At 50.2% G+C, this 24,372-nt stretch overlaps 8 protein-coding genes across 8 annotated transcripts; 3 read left to right on the top strand and 5 right to left on the bottom strand.

Moving 5' to 3' along the window:
• Positions 1-420: 420 nt before the first annotated feature.
• Positions 421-2,203, top strand: L3040_007988 (uncharacterized protein; the record flags this gene model as incomplete). Its single annotated transcript, XM_007295512.1, has 2 exons — positions 421-814; positions 873-2,203. 2 exons carry the CDS (start codon positions 421-423, stop codon positions 2,201-2,203), a joined length of 1,725 nt encoding a protein of 574 aa, XP_007295574.1.
• Positions 2,204-4,805: 2,602 nt separating this feature from the next.
• L3040_007987 (uncharacterized protein) lies at positions 4,806-5,536 on the bottom strand (the record flags this gene model as incomplete). Its single annotated transcript, XM_066154776.1, has 3 exons — positions 4,806-5,185; positions 5,367-5,378; positions 5,530-5,536. The coding sequence occupies 3 exons, from the start codon at positions 5,534-5,536 to the stop codon at positions 4,806-4,808; spliced, it is 399 nt and encodes a 132-aa protein (XP_066010672.1).
• A 322-nt stretch (positions 5,537-5,858) lies between these two features.
• On the top strand, positions 5,859-6,931 carry L3040_007986 (uncharacterized protein; the record flags this gene model as incomplete). The annotated part of the gene is made up of 3 exons (XM_007295514.2): positions 5,859-6,008; positions 6,066-6,218; positions 6,269-6,931. The coding sequence occupies 3 exons, from the start codon at positions 5,859-5,861 to the stop codon at positions 6,929-6,931; spliced, it is 966 nt and encodes a 321-aa protein (XP_007295576.2).
• A 512-nt stretch (positions 6,932-7,443) lies between these two features.
• On the bottom strand, positions 7,444-9,215 carry L3040_007985 (uncharacterized protein; the record flags this gene model as incomplete). Its single annotated transcript, XM_007295515.2, has 4 exons — positions 7,444-8,265; positions 8,362-8,465; positions 8,590-8,811; positions 8,888-9,215. The coding sequence occupies 4 exons, from the start codon at positions 9,213-9,215 to the stop codon at positions 7,444-7,446; spliced, it is 1,476 nt and encodes a 491-aa protein (XP_007295577.2).
• Positions 9,216-10,617: 1,402 nt separating this feature from the next.
• On the bottom strand, positions 10,618-12,943 carry L3040_007984 (uncharacterized protein; the record flags this gene model as incomplete). Its single annotated transcript, XM_007295516.2, has 2 exons — positions 10,618-12,498; positions 12,641-12,943. The coding sequence occupies 2 exons, from the start codon at positions 12,941-12,943 to the stop codon at positions 10,618-10,620; spliced, it is 2,184 nt and encodes a 727-aa protein (XP_007295578.2).
• A 279-nt stretch (positions 12,944-13,222) lies between these two features.
• On the top strand, positions 13,223-18,914 carry L3040_007983 (uncharacterized protein; the record flags this gene model as incomplete). Its single annotated transcript, XM_007295517.2, has 4 exons — positions 13,223-13,293; positions 13,343-14,255; positions 14,305-17,502; positions 17,550-18,914. The coding sequence occupies 4 exons, from the start codon at positions 13,223-13,225 to the stop codon at positions 18,912-18,914; spliced, it is 5,547 nt and encodes a 1,848-aa protein (XP_007295579.1).
• Positions 18,915-21,611: 2,697 nt separating this feature from the next.
• Positions 21,612-22,632, bottom strand: L3040_007982 (uncharacterized protein; the record flags this gene model as incomplete). The annotated part of the gene is made up of 3 exons (XM_007295518.2): positions 21,612-22,390; positions 22,444-22,565; positions 22,616-22,632. 3 exons carry the CDS (start codon positions 22,630-22,632, stop codon positions 21,612-21,614), a joined length of 918 nt encoding a protein of 305 aa, XP_007295580.2.
• A 1,296-nt stretch (positions 22,633-23,928) lies between these two features.
• Positions 23,929-24,225, bottom strand: L3040_007981 (uncharacterized protein; the record flags this gene model as incomplete). Its single annotated transcript, XM_066154775.1, has 2 exons — positions 23,929-24,043; positions 24,104-24,225. The coding sequence occupies 2 exons, from the start codon at positions 24,223-24,225 to the stop codon at positions 23,929-23,931; spliced, it is 237 nt and encodes a 78-aa protein (XP_066010671.1).
• Positions 24,226-24,372: the final 147 nt, after the last annotated feature.

The following is a 24,372-nucleotide window of genomic DNA, read 5'->3' as shown; positions in this document are numbered from 1 at the left end:
CACTTTCAGCCTGCAAGTCAGATTTTAGCGACAGCTTAGGTATCACCAACGGCACCTGTACGTACTTAGAGACACACCTACTCGGTTTTCATAGCGAAGATCTGTCTGGGTCGTCTTTCCCATCAAGATACAGGCCGGAATACGCACTGGTAGGTGTACATGGCTGCGCTAAGCGAGCGAATGCAGACAGACGAAGCACCAACAAACGACTGCAAGTGTCTCGGGGCATTGCGCAATCCAAACGTGAAATGGGTCTGGGTTACGTGCGGCGCTGGTCCGGACCTTTCCTTCGGGCATGGTCAATAAGTGGCCTGGCCCCGAGCTGACCGGCAGAGCGGCCAGACGTCTATAGAGAATGGCCAGCTGTCGGCTTGCACGCTCGACTTTGATCCCTCGTCCACCCGTACAGAGAAATTCACTATGGACGCCTCAGGCTCTCTTGTCACAGTCCTACTGCTATTCATCCTCTACAAGCTTGTCAAGTTGGCGTACTACATCGGCCAAGCCAGGAAGACGGGTTTGCCGTATACCATCGTGCCTCTACTCGAGACTGAGTTCCTCGCAAAGCTGTTGACTCCACTCATCCGCCCCTTATTCACACAAAGACTTTCGAGAGGCGAGGGCTGGCCGCGCTGGATTCGCTTTTCCGTCCTCGACTGGGCTTGGGAAGAGAAACGCAGGGTTCACGAGGAGCTTGGAGATGTTTTCATTGTCGTATCGCCGGAGGGCCTCGTCTGCTATAGCGCCGACGCCGATATGAGCTGGGATGTTATGAATAGACGAAACGAGTTCCTAAAGCCAAGAGACAAATATAGTAAGTTCAACGCCATTCTTATTCATCAAGAGCGTCTTTCACTGACGGCTCTTTTCAGAGGTGCTCGAGCCATATGGACCGAATGTTGCAACTACAGAGGGCAAAGCGTACAATTTCCACGTCCGCATTACTGCACCTCCCTTCAACGATGGCAGCGGAGCCAATGATCTAGTCTGGAATGAAGCTTCCGACCAAGCACGCGCGCTCACAGAGTCCTGGTCTCAGGAAAACACGACCCGTGACCTTTCACTTGATATCAATCGATTGACTCTGGCCGTCATTGCCTACACGGGCTTCGGCAAAAGACTAGACTTCAAAGCCGAAGTTTCCGATCTTCGAAGCCAAATTCCTCAAGGACACACCATGAGCCTGCATCACGCTCTGCACCTAGTCACGACGTTCATGGTCAAGATTCTTCTCATTCCCAAATGGATCATGAACTTGACTGGCATGAGGGAGATCGCGGCGGCACACGGCGAGCTCGAGAAGTACATGCGCGAGATGATCCGGACGGAGACTGCCAACCTGAGCAAAGACAGCGAGTACGAATCTGCCGACGCCAGGGGGAACCTCCTCACATCCGTCCTGCGCGCTTCAGCCTTCGAGGCTAAGGCTGCCGGCCGCAAGCAAGCTTTCAGCGAAGACGAGGTGCTCGGCAATCTGTTCTTGTACCTGCTCGCGGGCTATGAGACTACCGCGAACGCCATGTCCTACGGCTTCATCACCTTGGCTCTCAGGCAGGATCTGCAGGACAGGATTATTGAAGAGGTCGATGGGGTCTATGCCGCGGCAGCTGCCGAAGGACGCACCTCGCTCAATTACACGGACGACTTCGAGAAGTTCCAGTACACGTACGGCTTCATGTACGAAGTATTCCGTTTGTACCCGGGCGTTTGCATTATCACGAAGATGATCCCCAAGGAGACCACCATCACCGTCTACCCGGAGAAGAAGCCCCCCCGACAGCATGTGCTGCCGGCCGAGTGCCGGGTGTACCTCAACGTCAACGCGGTCCACTACCACGAGCGGTACTGGCCGGATCCGTGGACTCTCAAGCCCGAGAGATGGATGGGCATCATCGGGGCAGCTCCCAACGAGCGCACCGACAAGAAGGTCGTCGCGTCGGACCGCTCGAGGCAGGTCAGAGGAACGCTGATGACCTTTTCCGGTGGCGCCCGCGCCTGCCTCGGGAGGAAGTTCACGCAGTCGGAGTACATCAGCGTTCTGGCGACGGTCCTGAGAGAGTACCGGATCGTTCTCGGCGAGGGTATGGATCCCCAAGTGGTGAAGCGGGAGATTGATCACCTGGCAGCGGGCACGGTCACGTTGGCGCCGCTGAAGTACGTGAAGCTGGCGCTGAAGAAGCGAACGGACGTCAAGACTGGCTAGCTAAGTAGATAGCTTATACTGCAGATACAATAGACCGCATTCTCTCTCGTGGCCTTTTTGAAATACCTCCAATCCGTACTTGTGGGGGATAATTCAAGGGCTCGCTTCGGTACCTTTGCACTCGAGGTTCTCGCTTAGCGAATCTTCTCCCTTTTCACTTCGTATATATAATTCCTAACACCACCCATCCATCCCCCCTACTTTTTGCTAATCAAAAAAGCCCACCACCATTATCACGACCACACTACACCCACACCAACGACTATTAATATACCAAAGGACACACACACACCAACTAGCAACTACCAATCAATCAGCTAGCTCATTAGGATATATATTACTGAAAAACTGCATCCGGTACATACGTACATACATACGTAAGCGCGGCCGGCTAATCATATATACACACACGCCTTTGCGCTGTGATCATGGGGAAAAACGGGCATGCTTTGCAACGACTTCTGGCTCCACCTCCAATGCGTAATACTCCTTGAGTATATGTGGTTGGTGAGTGGTTGTAGATATCTAGTGTCCGTTCAGGTTGTCTTATACACGAAAGTGACAACCCGCTTCCTAGTATAAGCGAGAGGGAAGATTGGACTCAAGAATTAATTCAAGCTAAGTAACTTGCTTGCGTTAACACATTTATGTAACCGTTTGTCCGTATACGGCGTGTACCTTGAAGACCCTCAACTTCGAAAATTTCCAGAACCTCAGCATACGGCTACGCAACGATACTGGGCGAACCCAATATACTCTTCCCGGTTCTCCTATCGGTGAACGACCACGATTGCTACGACTCCAAGCTTCAATGACGTAAGGCCCGATTCGCCCTATGCAAATTGCCTATACCGACCCACTGATATAATTGAAAGAGGGTGCAAGTGGAAAAGGTAAAACTGGTAGTATAATTAGAAGTGGTGCAATGAGGATGTACGAATGAAAATGGAGCAATTGGAAGGGGTACAGTCGGTACATTTGGTACAATTGGAAGTGGAGAAATCGGACGAGAAGCAATTGGATAAGCAATCGTCACAATTGGAAGTATAAAAATTGAAAGAAAAATTGCTACAATTAGAAAAACAACAACCATGCCTTCCGACTACTTCAATCTGGCTTCGGAAATTCTTCTGTCAGCACTTCGATTCTCAGCCCCGCGTACCTTCCTAATTTGGTCCTTCGAGCTCCCAAGCGCACTTCGAATATAGTGTATACAGTGATGGTAGAACAACCGGAGGAGGCTAGAAACTTAGCCTAGCGCAGATGTTCGCCAAGAGAGGGAAAATTGAGAGTTGAATAGAACGAAGAAAAGTGGAGGAAAAATAAAGTGACGAGGGGATTAGTAGGTATAAGATGGATACGGCGGCTCAGATTGTGCGAGAATATCGTTTTTGCATATCGCGGGATGTGGTATATCCACGATCCCAGAACCGCAAGCGATGTACAGAAGAATATCAAACGAAGCAAAACTGGCTGCAGGCCGCTCGAAAAAACATATTCTCCAACATGATGAAGTCGGAAGTCGGTAGTGCTCCCTTGCCCCCAGCGCCTTTAAAAATTGCGAGAAAAAATAAAAAAAAAAATTGCAATACTCAACTGGAAGCTTATATCATCGGATAGGGCATGATTTTAGTGGAAGCGATGTATCGTTCAGCTTCTCGATCAAGACTGGAGCATACATGACAATGTATGTGGCACCGTTTTGTTCGATTTGACCTGCTCCATTCGGTATGGCTTGCCTCCATTCGTAATTACTATCAATATAAGATATAATTTTGAATAATGATCTGTCAGAATTGAACTGAGCTTATCATTATATCTCTCTCAAACACACAGGTCAACTTGCCAAGGAGGGAATACGGAAGATCCATAGGCCTTCATGCCATAGACAACGTAGAAATTCATAAAAAGGTATATAAGGAACAGAAAAAAATAAAACTTAATAAACACCATCACGATTACTCGATGTCTCGAATTCCCATTTCGGAATTCCCCGGCAAACACCAAACGCAAAAATGCTACTCACCTCACGCAAAACAGCCCAGCGACTCAAAGAAGCGGACGTCATCCGCATCCTCCAGCAGAGCAAACAATGTGCCCAGCTGTTCCCAGACTATAAAACAACCGCAATTCAGTTAGGGCCTAGTCTTACAGCGGGCGTAGCAGCAATTACTCCCCCCAACTTCGGACGGAAGTTGAATCGAGTCGTCGGGTACGGGATGGGGGGATCGATATCTAAAGAGAAGCTTGGTGAAGTAGAGACTATGTTCGTGAAGAATGGAGTGGATGTGAGCGTACAAATCTGTCCGATAACCGATACATGAGCGCTGGATTTGCTGTTTTGGAAGGGGCATAGGGTCGATAGATTTCTCAACAGCTGTGCGCGTGTCCTCAGTGGCGAAGATTTAACTGAGGAACAGATAGAAGGGGTGCAGATATCCCGTGTTGGACCTAAAGATGCGGAGGAATTTGTGAGGTAGTCGATCAATGGGTATCAAGATCTATGCCGGGCTGAGACAATTCCCAAACGATTGCTCGCAGTGCGATATTGCGTGACGATACCACGGACTACGTCGCGACTGTTGACGGGAGGGTGGCAGACTCAGCGGGGATGGCTCTGATTGAAACCTCTCTTGGAGGCCTTGCTCATATGGCTTTTGATAGCACGATACCTGTATTTCGGCGGCGGGGGATCCAGGCTGCACTGCTCAGTGCGAGGTTTGCGAATGCAGGGGATGCGGGATTCGATCTTGTTTGTGCTCTTGCACGACCCGGGAATAGAAGTTATAGGAATCTTGAGAGGGTTGGCTCTAGTCTTGCATACCCGGCAGCTTGGTCCGGGAAAGCACTCAGATGGGAAACGAGATTCCCCATTCTGTGATATATTGGGGGTAGAAGCAGAGCCAACGCGAAGAGAATGCACAATGGCAATACGATATGTTTTGAGAAGATCTATTTGTTGTTCGAGACAGTATCTAAAATCTTCATTCCAGAATGTTAGCACGTGAATAATGGGCAACATAGAAAGTATGGGTAGAGGGCATGATCTTGCTCAGATTAAATTTAGGTATTGGTTCTCATCACCGACCCGAAGGCTGTATGAGTGGTGCATGAACGGTATCATCATAGCGAGGAGGGAAGACAGCATGAAGTAAGTGCATACCTAAATCAGAAGCTCGCTGACAGTCGGTTCATCTGCCTCATCGTCTCGCACGACGATGGTGACGACGGATTGATCGGATTGTTTCCTCGAGCCCATTCACCCATCAATGCATCCATAGGCAAAGATCAGGGTGCTATGTTGATTGTCCAGCACATTTACGCACCGATCATTGTGCAGCGCAGTTGAAGAAGAAAGCTAGTTCAGCGAATTCATACAGGAGCTTGAAACCTGGTATCAGTATCTCATCGCCTCTTGGGGGTTGGGAGACGTGTCATCGTCGCTGTCAACGCGGTTTCAGGACCGGATTGTGATGATGTTTGTGGATGGTCGAAGAGAAAAGCTCGAGTCGAGCTCACTTTTTATGTTGAACTGATGCGCTAGACTAAAAGTAGTCAAGCTGCCACGGCAGCCTTATCAAGCCCCGTGGTTGTTATCCAGGCAGACCGAACTGCTTCCCGCCGAACAACTGCAGCTACAACCACAATCACAACCATGGCCCGGCTATCCTCAGCAAATGCGCCCGATCCAACAGCAGTGAACCTCACTCGTCTGCTCTCCCGACTACATAAAACCCTCGTAACGCCAGATGCTGAGACGGAACGCAGGCTACAGACAAGCTTAGAGAGGGACAAAGTTGGTACTGTAAGGATCCTACATATCTACATCTTTCGGTAGATTTTCTGACTTGTATGCGGATAGAATCTAGATTATGCCCGGGCTTTACTTGTGCGGCTCGAGCAAGATGCCCAAAAGATCAAAGTGCAGTCGCGGAAGCAAGAAACCCAGGCGGATTTGGTACAGAAGCGAGAATTGATACTACGGCTTAGTGAACGGTTGCAAGAGATGAGAGAGGTAACCCCCCCTGCTACCCATCCGGATTTCCAGATATTAATGCGAAATAGCTCGGCGAGTTTGATTCGAGAGACGATTCCTCCTCTGAAGGCGAGGACCTACTGGGCGAAGACACCCCCTCTGAAGAAACCGACTCTCACGCCGACGTCCCATCCGCCACACCATCTCCCATAGAACCGATATCTCCTGCCTTGGCCCCTCAATCACAAACAAAAATACAAGCGCCGGCCCCAAAGCATACAACCAACCCTGAACCAAGACCAAAACCACTACCGGAACCAGAACCCCCTTCTGTCCTCCGCGCCCGCCACAAAGACCTCCGTGCCGAGCTTCTTTCCCCCTCTTCGTACAGCACCGGCAACTCAAACCCAGACTCCTTATCGACCGCCACCACCGAAGCCCTTCTCAGCCACCAACGCGCCGAACAGGAAGCCATCACCGCCTCCCTCCTCTCCCTTGCCACGAAAATGAAAGAATCCACGCGGTCCTTCGCCATCTCTCTCGAAGAGGAGAAACCCGTGCTAGAAAACGCGACGAAAGGGCTGGAAAAGAATGAGCTAGGACTAGAGGCCGCGCAGAGGCGGATGGGGTATCTGAGGACGATGACCGAGGGGAAGGGGTGGTGGGGGAGGATGTTGATGTATGCATGGATCGCGGGGCTAGGGGTAGTGGCGATTCTATTGGTGTTTGCTATGCCGAAGCTGCGATTTTAAAAAGATCGATGCAGGGTGGTGAGGGGGCGTTTGGTTGCATTGGGCTTGGGATTGTGATTAGCGAGGTGCAGGAGTTTGGATATCTAGCCGCTGACTATTTAGCCACTTTCACGACTTGCGTTTTGAGCAGATGCCATGGGGCTTTCAGATTATCTCTTAATGAGGAGTGTATGTATGTTCCATTGGGGAATGCCTGTTTATATGGTATCTGCGCCTGTTGCGCAGAAATGTAAGTGTTTAGGGAGCTGGTTCTTGTTGAAAGGCCAGTGATCTGAAATCTGTATGTAAATGTCTTCCCCCTTCCCTCCCCCGCCCCTTCCTTTCTGTGTCGCGATACCGAAACATCCAGATAGATTTTTCGCCCCCATTAAATCCTCACATAATCAGGAATGCCATCGCGAAGAGTCAAAAACTCCTTATCCACCCCCCTAAACGCCCAGTCGTCCCCCAAATGCCACCATGTGTTTAAGTCACCCCACACCAGATATCCCACCCGCGCCCCGACTACCCCCCTACTGCCAATACATAGGATTCTGCATCATCTCCTCATCGCTGCTGATCGACACCGGTTTGGCAGCGAGCGCCTGGCCATAGCTCACGCCCTGCTCCTTTGCTCTCTGCTCGCCCTCACCCAGCTCGCTCGAGGACATGTTGTCCGACCCACTGTTCCCAGAGCCAAAAGTCGAAGCGATGCCATTTTCACTACTCGCTGAGCCTTCGCCTGAGCCGGTGTCGGAGGAGATGGAGATGATGGAGCCCTTATCGTTGCCGGCATTGTTGTCGATATTGGGATTGCGATTTTGATCGTAATTGTAGTTGTCAGGGCGAGCGGTGTTGCTGCTGCTGCTGCTGCTGATCGAACCGGATTCATCGGTGTGGTCAGAAGAGGAGGCGGAAGTTTGCGTGGGGGTCTGACTAGAAGCCGATCCGGACTCGTCGCCGTCGCCGTCGTTGTCTGAATCAGCCTCGCTGTCCGTGTCGTAGACTTCGATGATATCTGCAGCTTTTGCATCCACCGGCTGCGCCAGCGGACGATCATCTGGTCGCACGTATCCCGGCGGCAGCAGGCCCACCGGTCTCCCGCCCGCGGGCGGGCTGTACTTGAAGAAGACCTTCTCGTTGCCGTGAGCGTCCGTCTTGGGGCTCAGGCGCTCGAGGCGGAGATCCCAGTCCACGCCGGACTTCTCCCGGAAGAACTTCTTGAAGCAATTGAAGGCCGTGGAGAAGACCATCGGGTGGCAGTCCTCGCGGTAGTAGGAGGTCGGGCGGTGGGTGCGCGAGAATTTGGCGCCGAACATGTAGAGCGGGGGCGCTTTGGCGTGAGATTCGAAGAGCTGAGGGGGCGGGTAGGTGAGTGTTAGCTGGGCTGGGAGACGAAAGGGGTGTGAGATGGGGAGCCCTATGAGGGACAGGACAGGGAGAAGACGTACAAAGAGTGTGTATTTCTCGATCATCGTACTGCCATCCAGGCGAAAACGCGAAAGCATGACCTTGTACTCGAACGCGTCGGCGTCGTAGTAGACATGATAGAGCCCTTTGGAGGTTGACACGTCAGTAAACATGTATTTTCCCTATCTTTCCCATCCTGGCTTGTCCATCACCATCTCAATCTAATTTTCGGACGAAGAAGGGAATGGGATGGGAGGGGGGAAACGCACGGTTGTCACACAACTCCTTGGAAACTTTGACCCCATCCTCGAACTTTTTGCGGTACTCTGTCATGTCCTTGGCGTTGCGCTTCCTGAGCTGCATGATGGTGCGGTCCAGCGTGTAGGGCCGGGTGCTCAGGAGTAGTTTCTGCTTGCGGACAAGGCAGTCCTCGAGCCAGTCGAATACGACAATCTTGCACCGCTCGGTGCCGAGTTGCCAGGCGTCACAGACTATTCACATAAGTCAGCCAGATACTTTTGTATGTCCACAGCTTTGGGCCAGATTGGAGGGAATGGATTTTTATACCATGCTTAGGTCTCTTCTTGTACTCCTCAATCGAGCAAATCAGATGCGTGGTTTCAGCCGTAACTTCTCTCTCGTAAATCCCACCATGAGCCGTGACGAAATTCCTAACGTCGTCCCCGGTGAGGACTTTGTTAGAGCCGGGGTAAGTGCCGACAGATGTCATGGTTAGGCCTTTGAAGATTTGCCTCATGCGGCGGCCGCTTTTGACTTTTTGGACGATAGGTAGGGGAGCAGGGGCGGGTTCCTTGATAGGAGCATTGGTGCGGGCGGCACGTTTGCTGTTGTTGCTGGTAGCCCGAGAAGCGATGAGGGATTGACGGGTAGGCATTTTGAAATAGTCGGAGAAGTTGACGTGGAGTTTGAGAATGGCGGTAGTAGAGGGACAGATGCAATGTCTGAGTATATGATGTTGACTTTGTTCAGGGACGATGTTGTAGAGTGATACGTTTATCGTTGATGTGAGTCCTGCTAGTTCTTCTGAGAGGCCGAGAAGCTGCATATGGATGGTGAGGTGCGATGAAGTGAAGAATCGTTGTTGATACTGGAGATGTAGTGTGGCTACTGATGAAGTCGTAAAAGGAGCTTGTCGATGCCCCTGGAAACTAAGGTGCTTGATAGATGGGCAATCTAGAAAATTCAGTAAAGGCGAGTAAGATTTGAGTTGAAAGGTGATGGAATGGGATGAGTAGGATGATGTCTCGCTTCCAAATTCTTGAAATAGACTTGACGACCAAGATTCTGAAGCCGAATGCAAACCTCCCCAAAAAGCGAAGTGCTAAGAAACTGCAAGATAGAAATGCTCCTTCCTGCTTGGTCCTGCAAGAGAAAAAAAACAGCTTGAAATGAACAGATTTGAAAAATCTTGTGCGGTGATATGGAGGAAAGACTTGCTTCAAATGTGGTGAAAGGTATGAATTTCCTGACTGAGGGGAAAATCTCAATGTTTGGTAGAAAACGGGAGCGTATGTACGCGTGATAGCAATTGTGTGCGGATGGAAAGCAACCAAGCTGAAAGATTGCAGAACTTGCTTGAAGTTCTCTGTGTTTGGAGTTGCTGAGAAGAGAGAAATGTTGTGGAGAATCGTACACTTGATGGGGTGCTGGTTTTATGGGAGTAGTTGGGGGAGGAAGTGGGTCTTAATTCAATTGGTCTGTGTACCTACCTGTGTTTACTTCCATCCGAGAGGCGAGGGTCTGTTCGGTTAGACTTGGCGAGGGCTAAGGTGCGTAAAATGCAGAGGGCACGCCGGCACTTGCCCGTCAATGTAGCAAAAACCCAACGAGCTCCGCAACGAAGACAAGTGAGCCTATTAGCTGGATGTCAGGGGAAAATGTTTTAATATTCTGATGTGCCCTTAGCCTCCGCCTTGCACCCCAGCCAAATTGCAGAATTCGCCCACGGATTTTCGGAGAAGAAAACTTTGCCTTAAAAAACCGGTGACTTTTGACCGAATCAAATCATGGCCTTTGTATTCAGCAAAGTGCGCACAGATTATGGCCATAGATATTATCAGGACACAAGAATGTGCACAATTGTGCCGTGATCTAAGAGCATAACTTGAGAACGGAATACAGTAATGAAGACAATGAGTGGTCTTACTGGGGAGACCACAGCTAGCGAAAAATCGAGAACGAATACAAAACACATATCAAGTAAAAAAATTCGATATTACAAGGAAATGGGTTGCTCGTAACCCGTAACTTCGTTAACAAAGCTAGGTAGTTTTTGTCTAACGAACACTTTTAGCCGCCTTAATGAACGCCTGGATCTTCGCGATGCTCTGGATACCGTCTTCTTCAACTCCACTAGATACATCGACAGCGATTATCCTGTCGCCGAGCTCTCCGGCAGATCTGACAGCGTCTGCTACGTTGTCAGGATTTAGACCACCGGCAAGGATAACCCTGAGACCTGAATCCTTTTTAAGAGCGCTCTTAACTTCGCCGATATCGAGTTTCTGGCCCGATCCACCAGATGCAGAATCAAGCAGTGGGACAGTGTGATAGCCACGCCTGCCAAGGCCGGGCTGGTTGGGCATGAAAGCTCGAATGACAGGGACTGGAAGCAGATTGGCCCATTCCAGAGGCTCGTCGCCATGAAGTTGCACGATATCTAGTTCATATGCTTTTTGTAGCTCCAAGATCTCCTCTAGTGGCTGGTTCTGAAAAACACCCACAAGCAATGGACGATGGCTTGAAATGTTTGACGCAGCATTTGCGAAGAAATCAGAGGCTTGGCTGCCCGCGCGATCACTAACAACGATTCCGGTGGTGACCCGTGATTCGTGGACGACTTTCGATATAGCGACTGCATCTTTATAGGGGACGTGTCTGCCTCTCCCAGGCACAAGTATCATTCCTATCAAGTCTGCACCTGCTTTGATAGCTTCAGCAGCTGCCTCTGGTTTTCGGGTGCCGCAAATCTTCACCAGAAGAGGCCGTGGTGATGATTTCAGAAGTGGCACTGAGCTCCCAAGAAGTTCACGGATGAATTTTGCTGTGTCCTTGGCACGCATAAGAGCTTCGCCGACCAAAACGGCACCGGCTCCATTCTTTTGATATGCTTGCACGTCTTGGGGGCCCGAAATTCCGCTAAGAGCACATACTATTGTCTCTTTTGGGACTTGGTCAAGCAGTCGGCTAGTAGTATCAAGGTCTACCTCGAAGCTGGTAAGGTTGCGGTTGTTCACACCAATGACTTTTGACTCAAGCTTGACAGCAATGGACATTTCTTCGGCTGTATTGACTTCGACCAAAGGTTCCATGCCTAGCGATTGTGAGTAGTGATATAGTCGGGTCAGGGTTTCTTCGTCCAACATCTTGACAATTAAAAGCACTGTATCAGCGCCAGCGAGTCGCGCCTCTAGTATTTGATATTCCTCAAAGATGAACTCCTTGCGAAGGACAGCGGGTCGGTTTGGCATCCCCTCGAGCGCCTGACGAACAGCGCGGAGGTCGTCGATGCTGCCTTTGAACCACTCAGGCTCGGTCAGTACAGAGATGACACTTGCGCCAGCTAATGCATACGTTCTGGCCTGGGCTGGAGCACATGTGGACATTGATATGATACCCTTCGACGGAGAAGCCCTCTTGATTTCAGCCATCAGAGACAGAGGGAAGGGTGACTTGCGGAGACGGCTAACGAATGGTACGAGGGGAGGGGCAATATTCAGTTCATAGGCTGCTTGGAGATCCGATGGCCGTTGCGAAGGAATCTCTTTCTGCGCTGTCACTGCGGCTTTTCGGTGGGCGAATATATTGGTCAGGATGTTTTCGCTCTTGGACCCGATCGCTTGTTTACTCAGCCCAGCGGCTTCCTTCTGTAGACGGCTGTTCTCTGCCCAGGTTCCACCACGCATCTGGAGGAAGTTCTGGAGCATGACACGACCATTTTCAGTGAGGATACTTTCCGGGTGATACTGGACGCCTTCTACAACGTATTCTTTGTGTCTGACGCCCATTATGACTCCTTTGCCGCTATCCGGGCCCGATCCGATCCAGGACGAGACCTCCAGGCATTCTGGTAGAGTAGGATGAGTGCCAGCTAGGGAGTGGTATCGTGTAACGGGGAGATCTTGCGGTAGGCCAGCATAAACTCCTTTCGAATCGTGCTGCAAAGGAGAGGTTTTTCCGTGCAAAATCTCTCCCGCAAAGGTCACATCGCCACCCCAGAGATCGATCATGCATTGTCCGCAGAGAGTCAGCAAGACATACAGATCAACCAGTTTGTGCGACTCACTGTCCCATACAAACACCTAAGACAGGTATCTTGCCTGCAAAGTGCATTATAGCGTCCCGACTGATTCCAGAGTCTGTTCTGGGGTGACCTGGACCAGGGCTGATAACCAATTGGGTTGGCTTCAGTGCTGTAAGCTCCTCCACAGTGATAGCATCGTTACGGTAGACTGTGACCGTTGCGCCTTCAAGTACTAAATATTGATATATGTTCCAGGTAAATGAGTCAAAATTGTCGATTAGAACCAAGTTTGAGGCGTTTTCCAGAGGTGGAGCAGCATCTGGCTGTTGGGGCGAATGGTCAATGAGGTCGAGGGCCATTGTAAGAGCGGACAATATTGTGAGTCTACTCCAGAAAGTTCCAAGAAATTTGAGGGGCACTTGGTGACTCCGGATCGGCGGCGGCAAACGCGGCTGATAGGCACCAGGATAAGGAATAAGCGCGCGCTGCCCCACAAGCTCAAACTTGCAGCCCATCTCTGCGCTTTGTCGCGTACCTGAGCAGCTCCAGCTCGCAACAGAGTCACCTCCACGACAGAGCTCTTTTGATGCTCCACGAAAACCCTTGCCACACATTCAGCTCTGCTGAGCTTGGTAGTAATGGCCCCGATACCTGCGTCCAGTTATTTCCCTTCTCTGGACCAATGTCTCAGTGGTGACGAGCTTCTCATGTAAGTAAGCACTCGTCTTTGGCCCTACGCTGCTCACAGAATGGTATAGCTCCTGGAAGCTGCTCTTCTCTGCAGTCAAGGATAACGAAGCCCTCATTAAACCTCCCTCAAACATTTTAAAGAGCTTTCTGGAGGATGAAGAAGTCTTAAACATATTGGTGGACCCGTTCACCATTCCGCAACCCTCTCCACAGAGTAAAAATGCCTTCGATACCAAGACCTCTCCGATAAACGTTACCCCTTCCGCCAATACGCAATACAATATCCAGGAGATCAAGGAGGATGCGCTCTGGCTCAGCAATGCGACCAAGATTGAGGAGGTAGCTGCGCTGAGATTAGTGGTCGAGGAGTACCAGTCGCGGGCAGAAGCTCAACTTCTAGGCCCATTTTCAGAGGAAGAGCTGGTGAATATACGGGACTCAGCTGGGAACAACAAATACTCTAGCTCTATCCCCACCGCGTTGACGATACGAGGGCCGGACGCGCAGGATGTACAGAAAGATTTCGATTCCCAAGAAAGCCGGAGGAAGAGAATATTTCGGCAGTACCTCTCGGAGAGGCAGTACCTCCTGAAATGTACGGAATGGATTTTGGAGTCCTTGTTCGATGCCATGGCCACCCCGGAAAATCCCAAAGACAAAGACGCCTTCGGACCGCCTTGGCTCACAGACTCTTTACAGCTGCTCAGGACAAAGTTGGTACCGGATGGAGATATCCTAATTTCGCGCTACATATCTGGCATTGAAAGAAACCTGCAAAATATCGGGGGCGATTGCTTTAATGAGGAAGGAAGAAGAGACGACCCTGGGCAATGGACCCGCAGCCAAATCACGGAAGCCATTCACTCAATGGAACTCATTTGGCAGATCCTGAATTATGTTGTTGGGTTCCCGTCCTCTACAGTGGCATTACAGTGGTTCAGACTCCAGCGGAGCGCCGAATTTGTTAGCAGAGTTGATGCGGTACGTTTGTATCGCCATTACTTGTCATAGATACTGATTGGCCACTTAGGATGAAGCATCGATCCAGGAGTTACTTGAGGTCATGCAGGCAATCTCTGCTATCATATCCGTGTCAATTCTCGCGCCGGCTAATGCTGTGGAACTACTAAGCACGTCGAGCAATATTAATGAGCAGGTATCGGCCGATGCTCCCATGGACAGATACTACATCTTCAATACCAAAACAATACTCGAGATCAATTCGATTCTGTTGTTTGCTGCGGACAACCGTCTCGTCTCTGCAGGCCCTGCTATCCTTTCATGGACTATCATACTCGCAACGTTGACTGAGCGTATGATGGCCTCAGAACTAAGAGAGTCGTCACGATACGATCAAGCTGCTCCTGTGGATCTGGAGTCATTGCCTGATCCATACAAAGACGTGCTAGAGCAGATAAATGATAACCTTGAAGATGACATAGTCGACTATCTTGCTCGAACTGCTGTTGACTCGTCGCGTGTTTTCGAATGCCTTGGCTCTCTTTGTGCCCGGTTTGGCAACACCTCAGACGCCTTCTTCTCCTCTACAACTGGAGCTCAAATGCGCTCAGCAGTGCTTACTCTTATTAAGTACAGCACGCGAGCTGGGTACGGTCCGGAGATAATGACAGCTGCTCTCTCCGCCCTCACAGGCGGACAGAATTATTGGGACCTCCTGAAATCGGATACGCCTCTTGGCGATGATCCGGTGGAGAATTTTGCGGAGGACGAGGTTCTGATTCAGGCTTTCTTGGAGACTGCAAAGTCCAGATACCCTTATGAATCCCTGCCCTTCTTGCAAATTTTGCGAGCTGTTGCCTCCCCTCGGCACAGCAAAGAAGGCCTCACTATCGCGGAACAGTATCTTGAAAGAATGCGACAATTCACCTGCGCTTTGCCACCGGACTTCTTGGACTACGAAACCACGCAAGAAGAAGAGAATAATAATACTATACAACTGACCAGACCGCTCCAGTTGTTCGTACCTCGGTTCAATACTCTCCGGAGTCAAGCCACGGCAAAATCTTCCCTCATCGCAATCAACAGTGATTTTTATCTACCTGCTGGAACACTCGGGCGTATGGTTTCTGAATCTGGCCCACGAGTCGCTTCGTGGTTCCACGAGTTTTCCGGGTTAGCATATCTTGGGAAGTTGTTGGAGACCTACCTGGCAGCGAGTGATGTGGTCGATGTTACCACAGGAATGCCCGCCGACCCGGACTCTGTGGCCGAGATCATTGAACTGCTCGCTGTGCTTGTCTCTGGCTCAGGGTCGGTCAGCAAGACCGGTTCAGAGCAATCACAAGAGAAGATATTAGCAGAGGCAAGCTCAGGGCTTAGTCACGATCGAGACATCACAGCTGTTATCTTCGAAATATTCCTGGAAGAGCTCCAGAATATTTCGGCTTGTCATGGCTCCAATATCTCACTGGCTGTTCTAGTCAGCTGCGTACATTTCATTCACTCTCAGATACATGTAGCACCAGGACGTGTTTGGCCACTTATTGCGCGTGGTGGTCTTTTGGATATGGGCAGAGGTAGAGCGAGACTGCCAACTATTGTTGAAGGCATCGAAGTTGTCTCAGGCCGATACGAATTCCTCTCGTCTGTTTGCCATCTATTCGAAGCTTTGGTTGACGATTTCGCCATCAACGCCATCCGACGGCGAAGTGATGACCAACTTATCAGCCGTAATGGCCGTATGCAGTTTTCTCAAAACAGACGACATGATGTCTCTACTGGAATTTCAGAGAACACGTTGTCGAAGGTGCTGTTGTCTTTCGCTAGATACTTGAACGAAGTACTAGAAAGCTCGCGGACCTGGAAATACAATACCCAAGACGACCGTCGACGTATCAATCATACTATCGGGACTGCATTCACGAAGATCTTGAGATATGCATTCGGTATTGACGCGTCAACTGAACCTGAAAAGGACGACAATCCCGTTTCCGAAAGAGTTCTTTCTCCGTGGTCGCCGCAAATTATGAGTGAAAAGAAGGCAGTGAAGCCTAAAGTTATGGAGGCTCTCATGGCACCAGCGATTTACCTTGTCGAAAGCTTTCTGCCAACGACATCGGGGACTTTGAGGTTTCAAACTCTGTTACAGGCCTTTTTTGATGGATTTCAGACCCCCGAATTCACAATCTTTCCAAACATGGTAGACTTGTGGATATGCCAGGTCTGTACGATGCTTGAATTTTCGCAGGTGCTTCTTCGAGTCAGTGCCTTGCTCGATTTACCCTCATCCAGGCTTGAGACCCAGATATTCCAATCATCCTCGCTAGTCGCACGTTTGTACGCCGCGAACGATAAGTACCGAAACAAGGTGGTTACGTTGTTCGAAATTTTGATTGGAACGGCCTCAGATGAGGCTTCGCAACCAGCATCTCTTCTGGGCTACTTAGGCCCACAGACCTCTAAGCATTTCTTTCACAGCATATCAGATCTCGACAAACCTCTGTCTCGTGAAGAAAACCTGAAGACCATCTGGCACTTTTTATCCATGATCATGAACAGCCGGCAACATGGATTTGCCAACTACATTTTGACAGGCAAGACTGCGAAAGATGCAGTGCAAAGCAAAATCGGCGAAAAGGAATTAGGCGCATCGGAAAAATCTCTCCTTACTACAGCTTTAGCGTCTCTGATTAAAATTGGCGAGCTGTCTACGGCCGAGAAGCTTGCCATGCTAGAGTTCGTCGTCGAAGCTCAAGACTTGAGAGCTTGGACTGTTTTCAACTCTCCGCTATATGCGAAGTTCATTCAGTCCATTTCAAATTTTGTTGGGGACATGAAACCGCTCCATCAGGACAGGAGAATCGATTCGCTCATTGGAGATTGCAATCAGACTCGTATTGCGGCTTACATTTCCGAGATTCTATCGATGCATGTCTTCTACTCCAAACAAACAGGGTTTGGATTGTCGATAATCGATCTTTTGAAGAACCTGTCTTATTTCTCGAGATTTGCTGTTGCAGTACCTGCCTATAATTCTGCGCTTCACGGATGCCTGAAGAGCAACTTCGAGAACAGATATCCAGGGTGTACGGTACTAGACTTGAAGCGAACGACACTGCAACCCCGCGAACTTGGCAGTGGATGGTTCTACGACATGTCCCTTGCTGATCGAATGTTTTCACACGACAGTGGGTGGAATAGAGAAGATGGGCTCCGGGTGGAGTTTGAGCGCGCAAACATCAACCTGTCGCTCGTCGAAGCTCAAATCGTAAGTTCTGAATCGACTTCAAGACGCATTTAGCTAACATGCTGCAGGCCCTCTTCAATGGCTGGGAAAGACTGTGCTCTGAACTCACGAAGTATATTGGTACAGAGCCTGGATTGCAAACAATGTTGGCGAGCGTGGTCAACAACTGTCTCGTCGCCAATGGAAGAAGCCAACCCCCGGAGGAGATATTTTCAACGCTGTCCCAACGCCGCGCACAACTCGCACAAATTTTGAGCCAACGACTGTCGGAAGCGAAATCATCTATTCCAGAAATGAAGAGCCTCCTGCCAATGGTTTGGACGACTATCTCCAACCTCCGAGGATCATTCGAGAGGCCTGTACCTGAGGGCGACATCATCTACTACAGAGCACTACTAAACCTGCTGTACATTGCCCTCCTGATCCACGCCCAGAAAGACGGAACGGCTCAGAATTCACACTTCGGAGCGTCGATAGGACGAGGCTCTCAATCGATACCTATCGTTCCCGTTGTCCTCGATGTATTAAAGCACGTCGTCGCAATGGGTTTCCGTGAACTTGCCTCGTCTATACACGACTCACCCGCCGACTCGTCGCCCGGAGATGTTCGTCTCATTACCGGTATTCTCCAAGCCTGCCTCCACATCCCTGGAATCGAGCTCTGTTACGCACAGATTGTGACCTTGATGATCGACAACCAGGTACCGCTCAATGCCATTCGACTCTTCTCATGGTCCGAGAAGCTTGCAATCAACGGCGATCCCATCTATGGTGAGCTCAGCATCCTCTTCCTCCTCGAGCTTTCCGGCGTGCAACCATTGGCCGAACAACTCGCTCTCGGTGGTATTTTGGGCCGGCTCTCATCTATGGACATCATGTCCTACTTCCGCCGTCCAGGCGTAAGTCCTTTTGCCGAAAGTGCCGGCTTACAACGCTGCTACAGAATATGGGCTGTTGGCATCCTTCCTTTACTACTCAACCTCCTCTACGCTGTCGAGGGATCCATCGCCATCGAAGTAGCACAGTTCCTAAACCAGTTTCCGCTCATGCTCACACAGAGCGAGGAGGCCTTTGATGCCCCCGAAACCAACCGCCTTGTTCCGAGAGGCCAGAAAAAGTACATCACTTTCACTGTCTGCTCGGAAACCAACCATATGGCGGGACTGCACTTCATCCTAGATTCGTTCAGAAAGCAGTGCGGCATTGCTATTCCTGAGGTAAAATGGGACGCAGCGGGCGTATTGGAGAACGTGGAATTTTGGTTGGGGTCGAAGGCGTTGCTACGAGAGCGGATCCTACCCATGGGCCCGCTGGAGGATGCGATGGTCAAGCGAAAGACAGATACTGGGAAGACTGTGAGTCTGCTTGAGCAGAAGGTCGTGGCCGAGTTGATGCTTGCAAGGGATGTGATTGGGAGCATGGATAGTGCATGAACACGACTGCCGGACATTGCATATGACTACGGAAGGGCTGCTATGATAAGAGATATATTCATTCGGAGTCGGGCAGACTGAGCTTAGGGGTACTGATGGCGTTTCAGGTTGGCGTCCGAAAAGGAAGGACATGTTTGTATTATGTTGCATGTAGTGCGCTTAGCGAGTGGCGTGGCATGGATAGATACCAGGAAAATGCACCACTGTTAGTAACTGTCATTTTCTTCTCAGATGCTGTATCTGATGATTTTCTCTCGGCGTTCAGGAGTGAGTGCTCGTCCGCGACTGAGTTGTTTTCTCGTCTGCTATAATACTATTTGGGAGTCATTCGTTCTTCTGAGCACATCACAATCAGAAAAACAAGCCAGATCGCGGCTCAAGTTCTTCCCTCGTTATGGTGCGAGATCTGTACGTAGACACGTAAGTGGTGGAGCACGGAACAGGACATCAGCAAAAGTGGTGGGAAGCGTCTGATCTATCCAGAAGAGCTGGAGCAGCTGCTACATGTACACGTGTAGCACGTGAGGTTCCCTGCACAACAACTCGCGCCAGAGAAATCGAAGATACGAGCTCGAATGCATCCATCCATCATCCATCCTTCTTCCACCCAATTTCAAAAATCGCCTCAGTACTTTCTTGACCTTCCCTGCGGAAAAGCTGCTCGCGCATCTCCCCGGTCGCGACTTGTAGTACTGTATGTAGGTACCTCCGATGCGCATATTGTTGACATGCGGATTTGACAAATGGGGATATTACACGGTCTGTGTGCGGCGGCGTCAACGATCTTCTGACCGGGCATATGGTTTAGTGGTATAATACTCCCTTAGCATGCGGCGGCGCCGGGCAGCGTACGGCACGAAGTGGGAGTGGTCCTGGGTTCGATTCCCAGTTTGTCCAATCAAGCTTCACGTGGTTCAATTCCGCGAATATCTATCCCATTTAATCTTTTTGTTCTTCAAATTTTTTTTTTCCCTGTCCTCGGTGGAAGGAGGGGGGTGGTTGGTGTGGGGGCGGATCCTTGGCCTTGCTTGCGAATGCCGCTCCCTCCCCTGCTCCTCTTTGACCTACCTCACCTCACCTCGCCGTCCCCCCTCCGTACACAGATATATTTATATATATATATCTCTTTTTTCCTTCTATCTATCTATCTTCCAATCTTTCAACGCCAGTCCATCCAAGCCATTTCCCCAGCCTCGAGCACCAGTAAACGAGATCCTCCAAACAAGTACGGTACAACAAGACTAGGTACCTACCGTAGCTCCTTCCTCGAACCTGCAGAAACGGAGCGCGGTCAAAGAAGAGAGCCTCTGCGAGAGAGTCGGCTCTTAGAAGCGGTACCGTCTATCAGCGCCGCCAGGCCGATCGTCCGATCGAGCGGGCCTCGATACCTAGATACCTAACCTACCTACCTAGATAGAGAGAGAGAGAGAGAGAGAGAGAGAGAGATACTTGGAGAGAGGGTTCCGCTCCGCTCCTCGGCTCCTCTGCTGAGCTGTTTCAGTATCAGACCGGACCGCGTTGTCGGTGCCTGCAGACTGCCAGCCTGCCAGCCTGCTGGTGGAGCTGTGGTTTGACTCTGAGAGGGACCTACTCGTCTCTGTTTCCTGGATCTGGTGTCGGGTTTTTGGGTTGCCAGCAATTGTAATCCAGCCCTTCCCCCCCCCCCCCCCCCACACGGGAGAACAAAAGCAGAATATTCATAGGAAGGAAAGGGTCTTCCTCGTCGCCCGATGGCTTGGACTTGTGTGGAGTTTAATAACTTAAATAGGACGTCAGTCAGGCAGGCGACTAGATAGAATCAAAGCCTGTTTTAATTTCAAAAATTAGTCTCCAATTCACTACTATAATCAGAGCTACCAGAGTGGGTGCGGAATTTATTACTTGGAAAATATCTCTCTCCATTTGACCTGGACGTTTCAAAAAATTTAGGTTCGAAGTTTCAGAAATATTTTCACGGCGGATTGCAGGTAATCACATAACAGCGGAACCAAAGTATGTTAGTGCCTCCATTCATTTATTGTGTGGCCCTCACGTCCTTCCTTCCCCTCTCCACCATCTGGAACGTCATCAAACAAGCTAGCAGCCAATAGCCGTAGTCGCAGCGGTCCTGAAAAGAAGCCAGAAGACAAAAGATACTCTTACAGACATGAATTGACTCTCTGCGCCGTTTTTGGGGGAAATTGGGGGAAGAAATGTGCGGGTACAATGGATCTTCTGATCAGATCGCAGAAAGTGAGCAGTGGAATGGGGGAACATGAATGGGAAGTGGTGAGAAAAAACCGGCGTGTGCATAAGAATTATGCGGATGCTGGTGGATCTTCTGATCAGATCGCAGAAAGTGAGCAGTGGAATGAGGAAACATGAATGGGAAGTGGTGAGAAAAAGCGGTGTGTGCATAAGAATTATGCGGGTGCAATGGATCTTCTGATCAGATCGCAGAAAGTGAGCAGTGGAATGGGGAAACATGAATGGGAAGTAGTGAGAACAAATCGATGTATGCATGCATGGGGAACAAGTGTGAAGAGGCACTCGAAGTAGTGACATGAAGCACTGGAAGCATTGTCCTGGAGGAGGGAGGAGTGGCTTCCGGGTCATGTCCTGGATCCTAGAGCGGCCAGCCTTTTGTCAGCAAGTCAGATGACTCCAGCCAAGGCTAGGTCTCAATCTTCTCAAACCCGTGGGACACTCTCCGGAAGCTCAGGATGACTCGTCAGGCTCGTGGTCACCCAGATCGAGGTTCCAGCGCTGTCTCATGCAGTGGGTTATGTAGACAGAAGTTGGGGCTTGCCAGACAATACCTCGGTCAATCAACTTCTGCTTTAGCTCGTCAAAATTGTTCTGAGCGGTTTGGATCACGCCTGCCGCCATCGAATTGGAGGGAATTACGGAGCCTTGACCGCCTTGACCTTGGGATTGGCAATACTCACACATCTGCAGGTGTGCCACCGGCAGTGGGATAATGACTTTTTTTAGGTTGGCAAAGCGTGTCATCAAGACGCGGGCGCGAGGTTGGTTGAAGTGGACTCGCTGGAGCTCTCTGTAAAAAAAGGAAAAGAGGTAAGCCAGATTCTGAATTCGGGCGATGTCGAACTGGAAGCTCTTCTTATCGATGAATCGGAAGCGTTGCTCGGCGGTAGAGTCGAGGGCGGAAGTGAAGGCGAGGATATCTTGTTGGAAATTGAACAGAGTCCCGGGAGAAGTTGGTGTCTTGAAGATGACATTATATCCTTGGGCGAGGACAAAGTGGCGGGTTTCTTGGTTGATTTGGTGGAGGACGAGGCGGTTTTCCGTATTGGTGTTGACGAACTTGTACGGAGGTGGCTTTGAGGACTTGGATTTTGTTTTTTTGAAATCGAGGTCGGTGGGATCATCGTCTTGAAGCAGATTGACTGAAATGTCAGTATTCTCGGCCACGGTGGCGGATTGGTCGGAGGCTTGGGAGAGAGCGGCGAAGACTACTTCAATGGTACGAGGGCCTAGAGAGATTTATTAGTTTTCTTATTTCGTCTCATCTCTCGGGAACATTCACCTGGAAGGAGTAGCTTGTAGATCATTGTGCGAATCTCTGGGGGAAGCTTTTTCATGAATCGGGGACGAGGTCTGGATGTTTGTAGGATGATGGTGACTCTCTTGCCAGCAGGGCCGCCGGATCTATGGTCACAATTAGTCTAGGCCGAAAATGGGTAACGACTTTGATTTACCTTGTAATCGGCGGCATTATTACGGTCCGGCAGGAGCTCGGCGAGCGATCTGGACAATAGCAAGGTTAGCGATTAAGCAAATAAACAACAAGCGCAGATGTAAACAATCTACTCACGCGTCGTGAGTCAATTGAACTCCGGTTACTAGTACCTCCACTTGGTGACCTTGGGTCAGGCAAGTCGAGATTTGTCTTTCGGATGCTCAGTCGAGATCGAGACCGAGTCGAGTTGATGTTTGGGAGGAGGGAAATCGATCTGTTGACTTTCGCGACGCGTTTTTTATAGTCCCCGCTTGGCAATTTTGGCGCTAATCTTCAGCCTAGTGACCTGTCTTGGGATATGGTTGCTTGCAACCCACACGGGTGGCCCGTGTTGATCAGCCTCCGTGAGAGAGGTGAATGTGAGGACAGTTCCGCCGAGAATCGGGAAAGCAGTGTCCCAAGAGAAGGGTGGCGACATGGATTGACTTCAGACTCCGGTCCTGGTAGACGATTCGGTTTCCTAGGATGACATTGAAGGGCCCTATAATAGGGAGGCAAGAACCCTAGAGATTTCTGTGAAATTGAGCGACTCTGAAATCGGGGGGCCTGGCTGGATGGATATGAATTGGGTTATCACAAGGAGATATATCTCCTCGGACAGCGCCGGTGGCATTTCTTAGGTCCAGACTGAAGCATGCGGACAGAGGTCAAATCTCTGGGAAGGAAAATGATACATAATTTTTAAAAAACGAAGGTCATTTCGCCGGGCATCTGCGGTGGAATTGGTTTCCTCCTTCCCCTCCCTCCCAAAAAAAATTCCGCCGGAAGGCGGAACGGCGCGGAGTCAGGAGAACCAAATGGAGGATTGAAAAGCAACGTCCCATGAAAACCACGGTAACATTTGAAGCGATTGAGAAGTAAGCTTCCTCCATCCGTAAAAGGTCAGAGATGCCCTCTGCATTTCAGAAACTTGTGCAAGATACTGAGCTCGATAGAAGGTTACTAGACAGCGAATAAATCAAAGAAGAAGAAAAAAGAATAGCATATCCCACTTAGGGGAAGCAGTCAAGACTTTTGCAAAGCCTCTATTCCAAAGAAACAAGGGAGTGAGCCACCCTGAAGCAAGAGCCAGAGCGGAATCCTAGCCAGACCCTTGGTCGGCAGTCCTCGGCCACTCAGCGCGGACCAGGAGAGCTGACAGAAGATGCAGAAAACAGACGTATCAAAGAAGAAGAAGAACAAGAAGAACCACGACGACAAGTGGATATACAACATCTGCTGGAGTCTGTCAAGTTTGACATCAAATCCTCCTTCGGCATCAAAGCACCTCTTTCAGCTTGGGAGTCGACACAACGTCGGCCGCGTATTGGCAACCTCACCAAGGAGCAGAAGCGGCAAATCTCTCTCTCTTCTTGGAAGCCTTCCCTGGAAGATGCTACTCGCGTCACTGCCATCCATGGTTAGCTATTAGATGAAAGAAAGCTAGACTTGGGCAATGTTCTCTTACCACCGGAGGTTAGGATTCTTCAAGTCCCCCAGCCGGAGTAGTGTTTCTTCCTCCAAATCATTCAGGAGAGAATACGCTGCCTGTCGAGGGGGATATGATAGGCCTTTCCCCAGGGTGAGCATGGTTTCCTTGCTCCGAACGACGTTGTGCTGAGGTGTGAAGGATGGATGAGTCGGATGATCTGGCGAAAGAGCTTTCGTGGTCGGAAAATATCTTGCAAAGCTGAAGTCGACGGAGTGTCGTTGGACAGACCGTCCGGGATGACTAAG

The sequence above is a fragment of the Drepanopeziza brunnea genome (genome assembly GCF_022702325.1).
Source record: "Drepanopeziza brunnea f. sp. 'multigermtubi' strain 214-2 chromosome Unknown ctg14, whole genome shotgun sequence".
In the NCBI taxonomy this organism is placed as follows: Eukaryota; Fungi; Ascomycota; class Leotiomycetes; order Helotiales; family Drepanopezizaceae; genus Drepanopeziza; species Drepanopeziza brunnea.
Note: the sequence above shows the minus strand (reverse complement) of the source record. Positions and strands in the feature narration are given on the sequence as shown.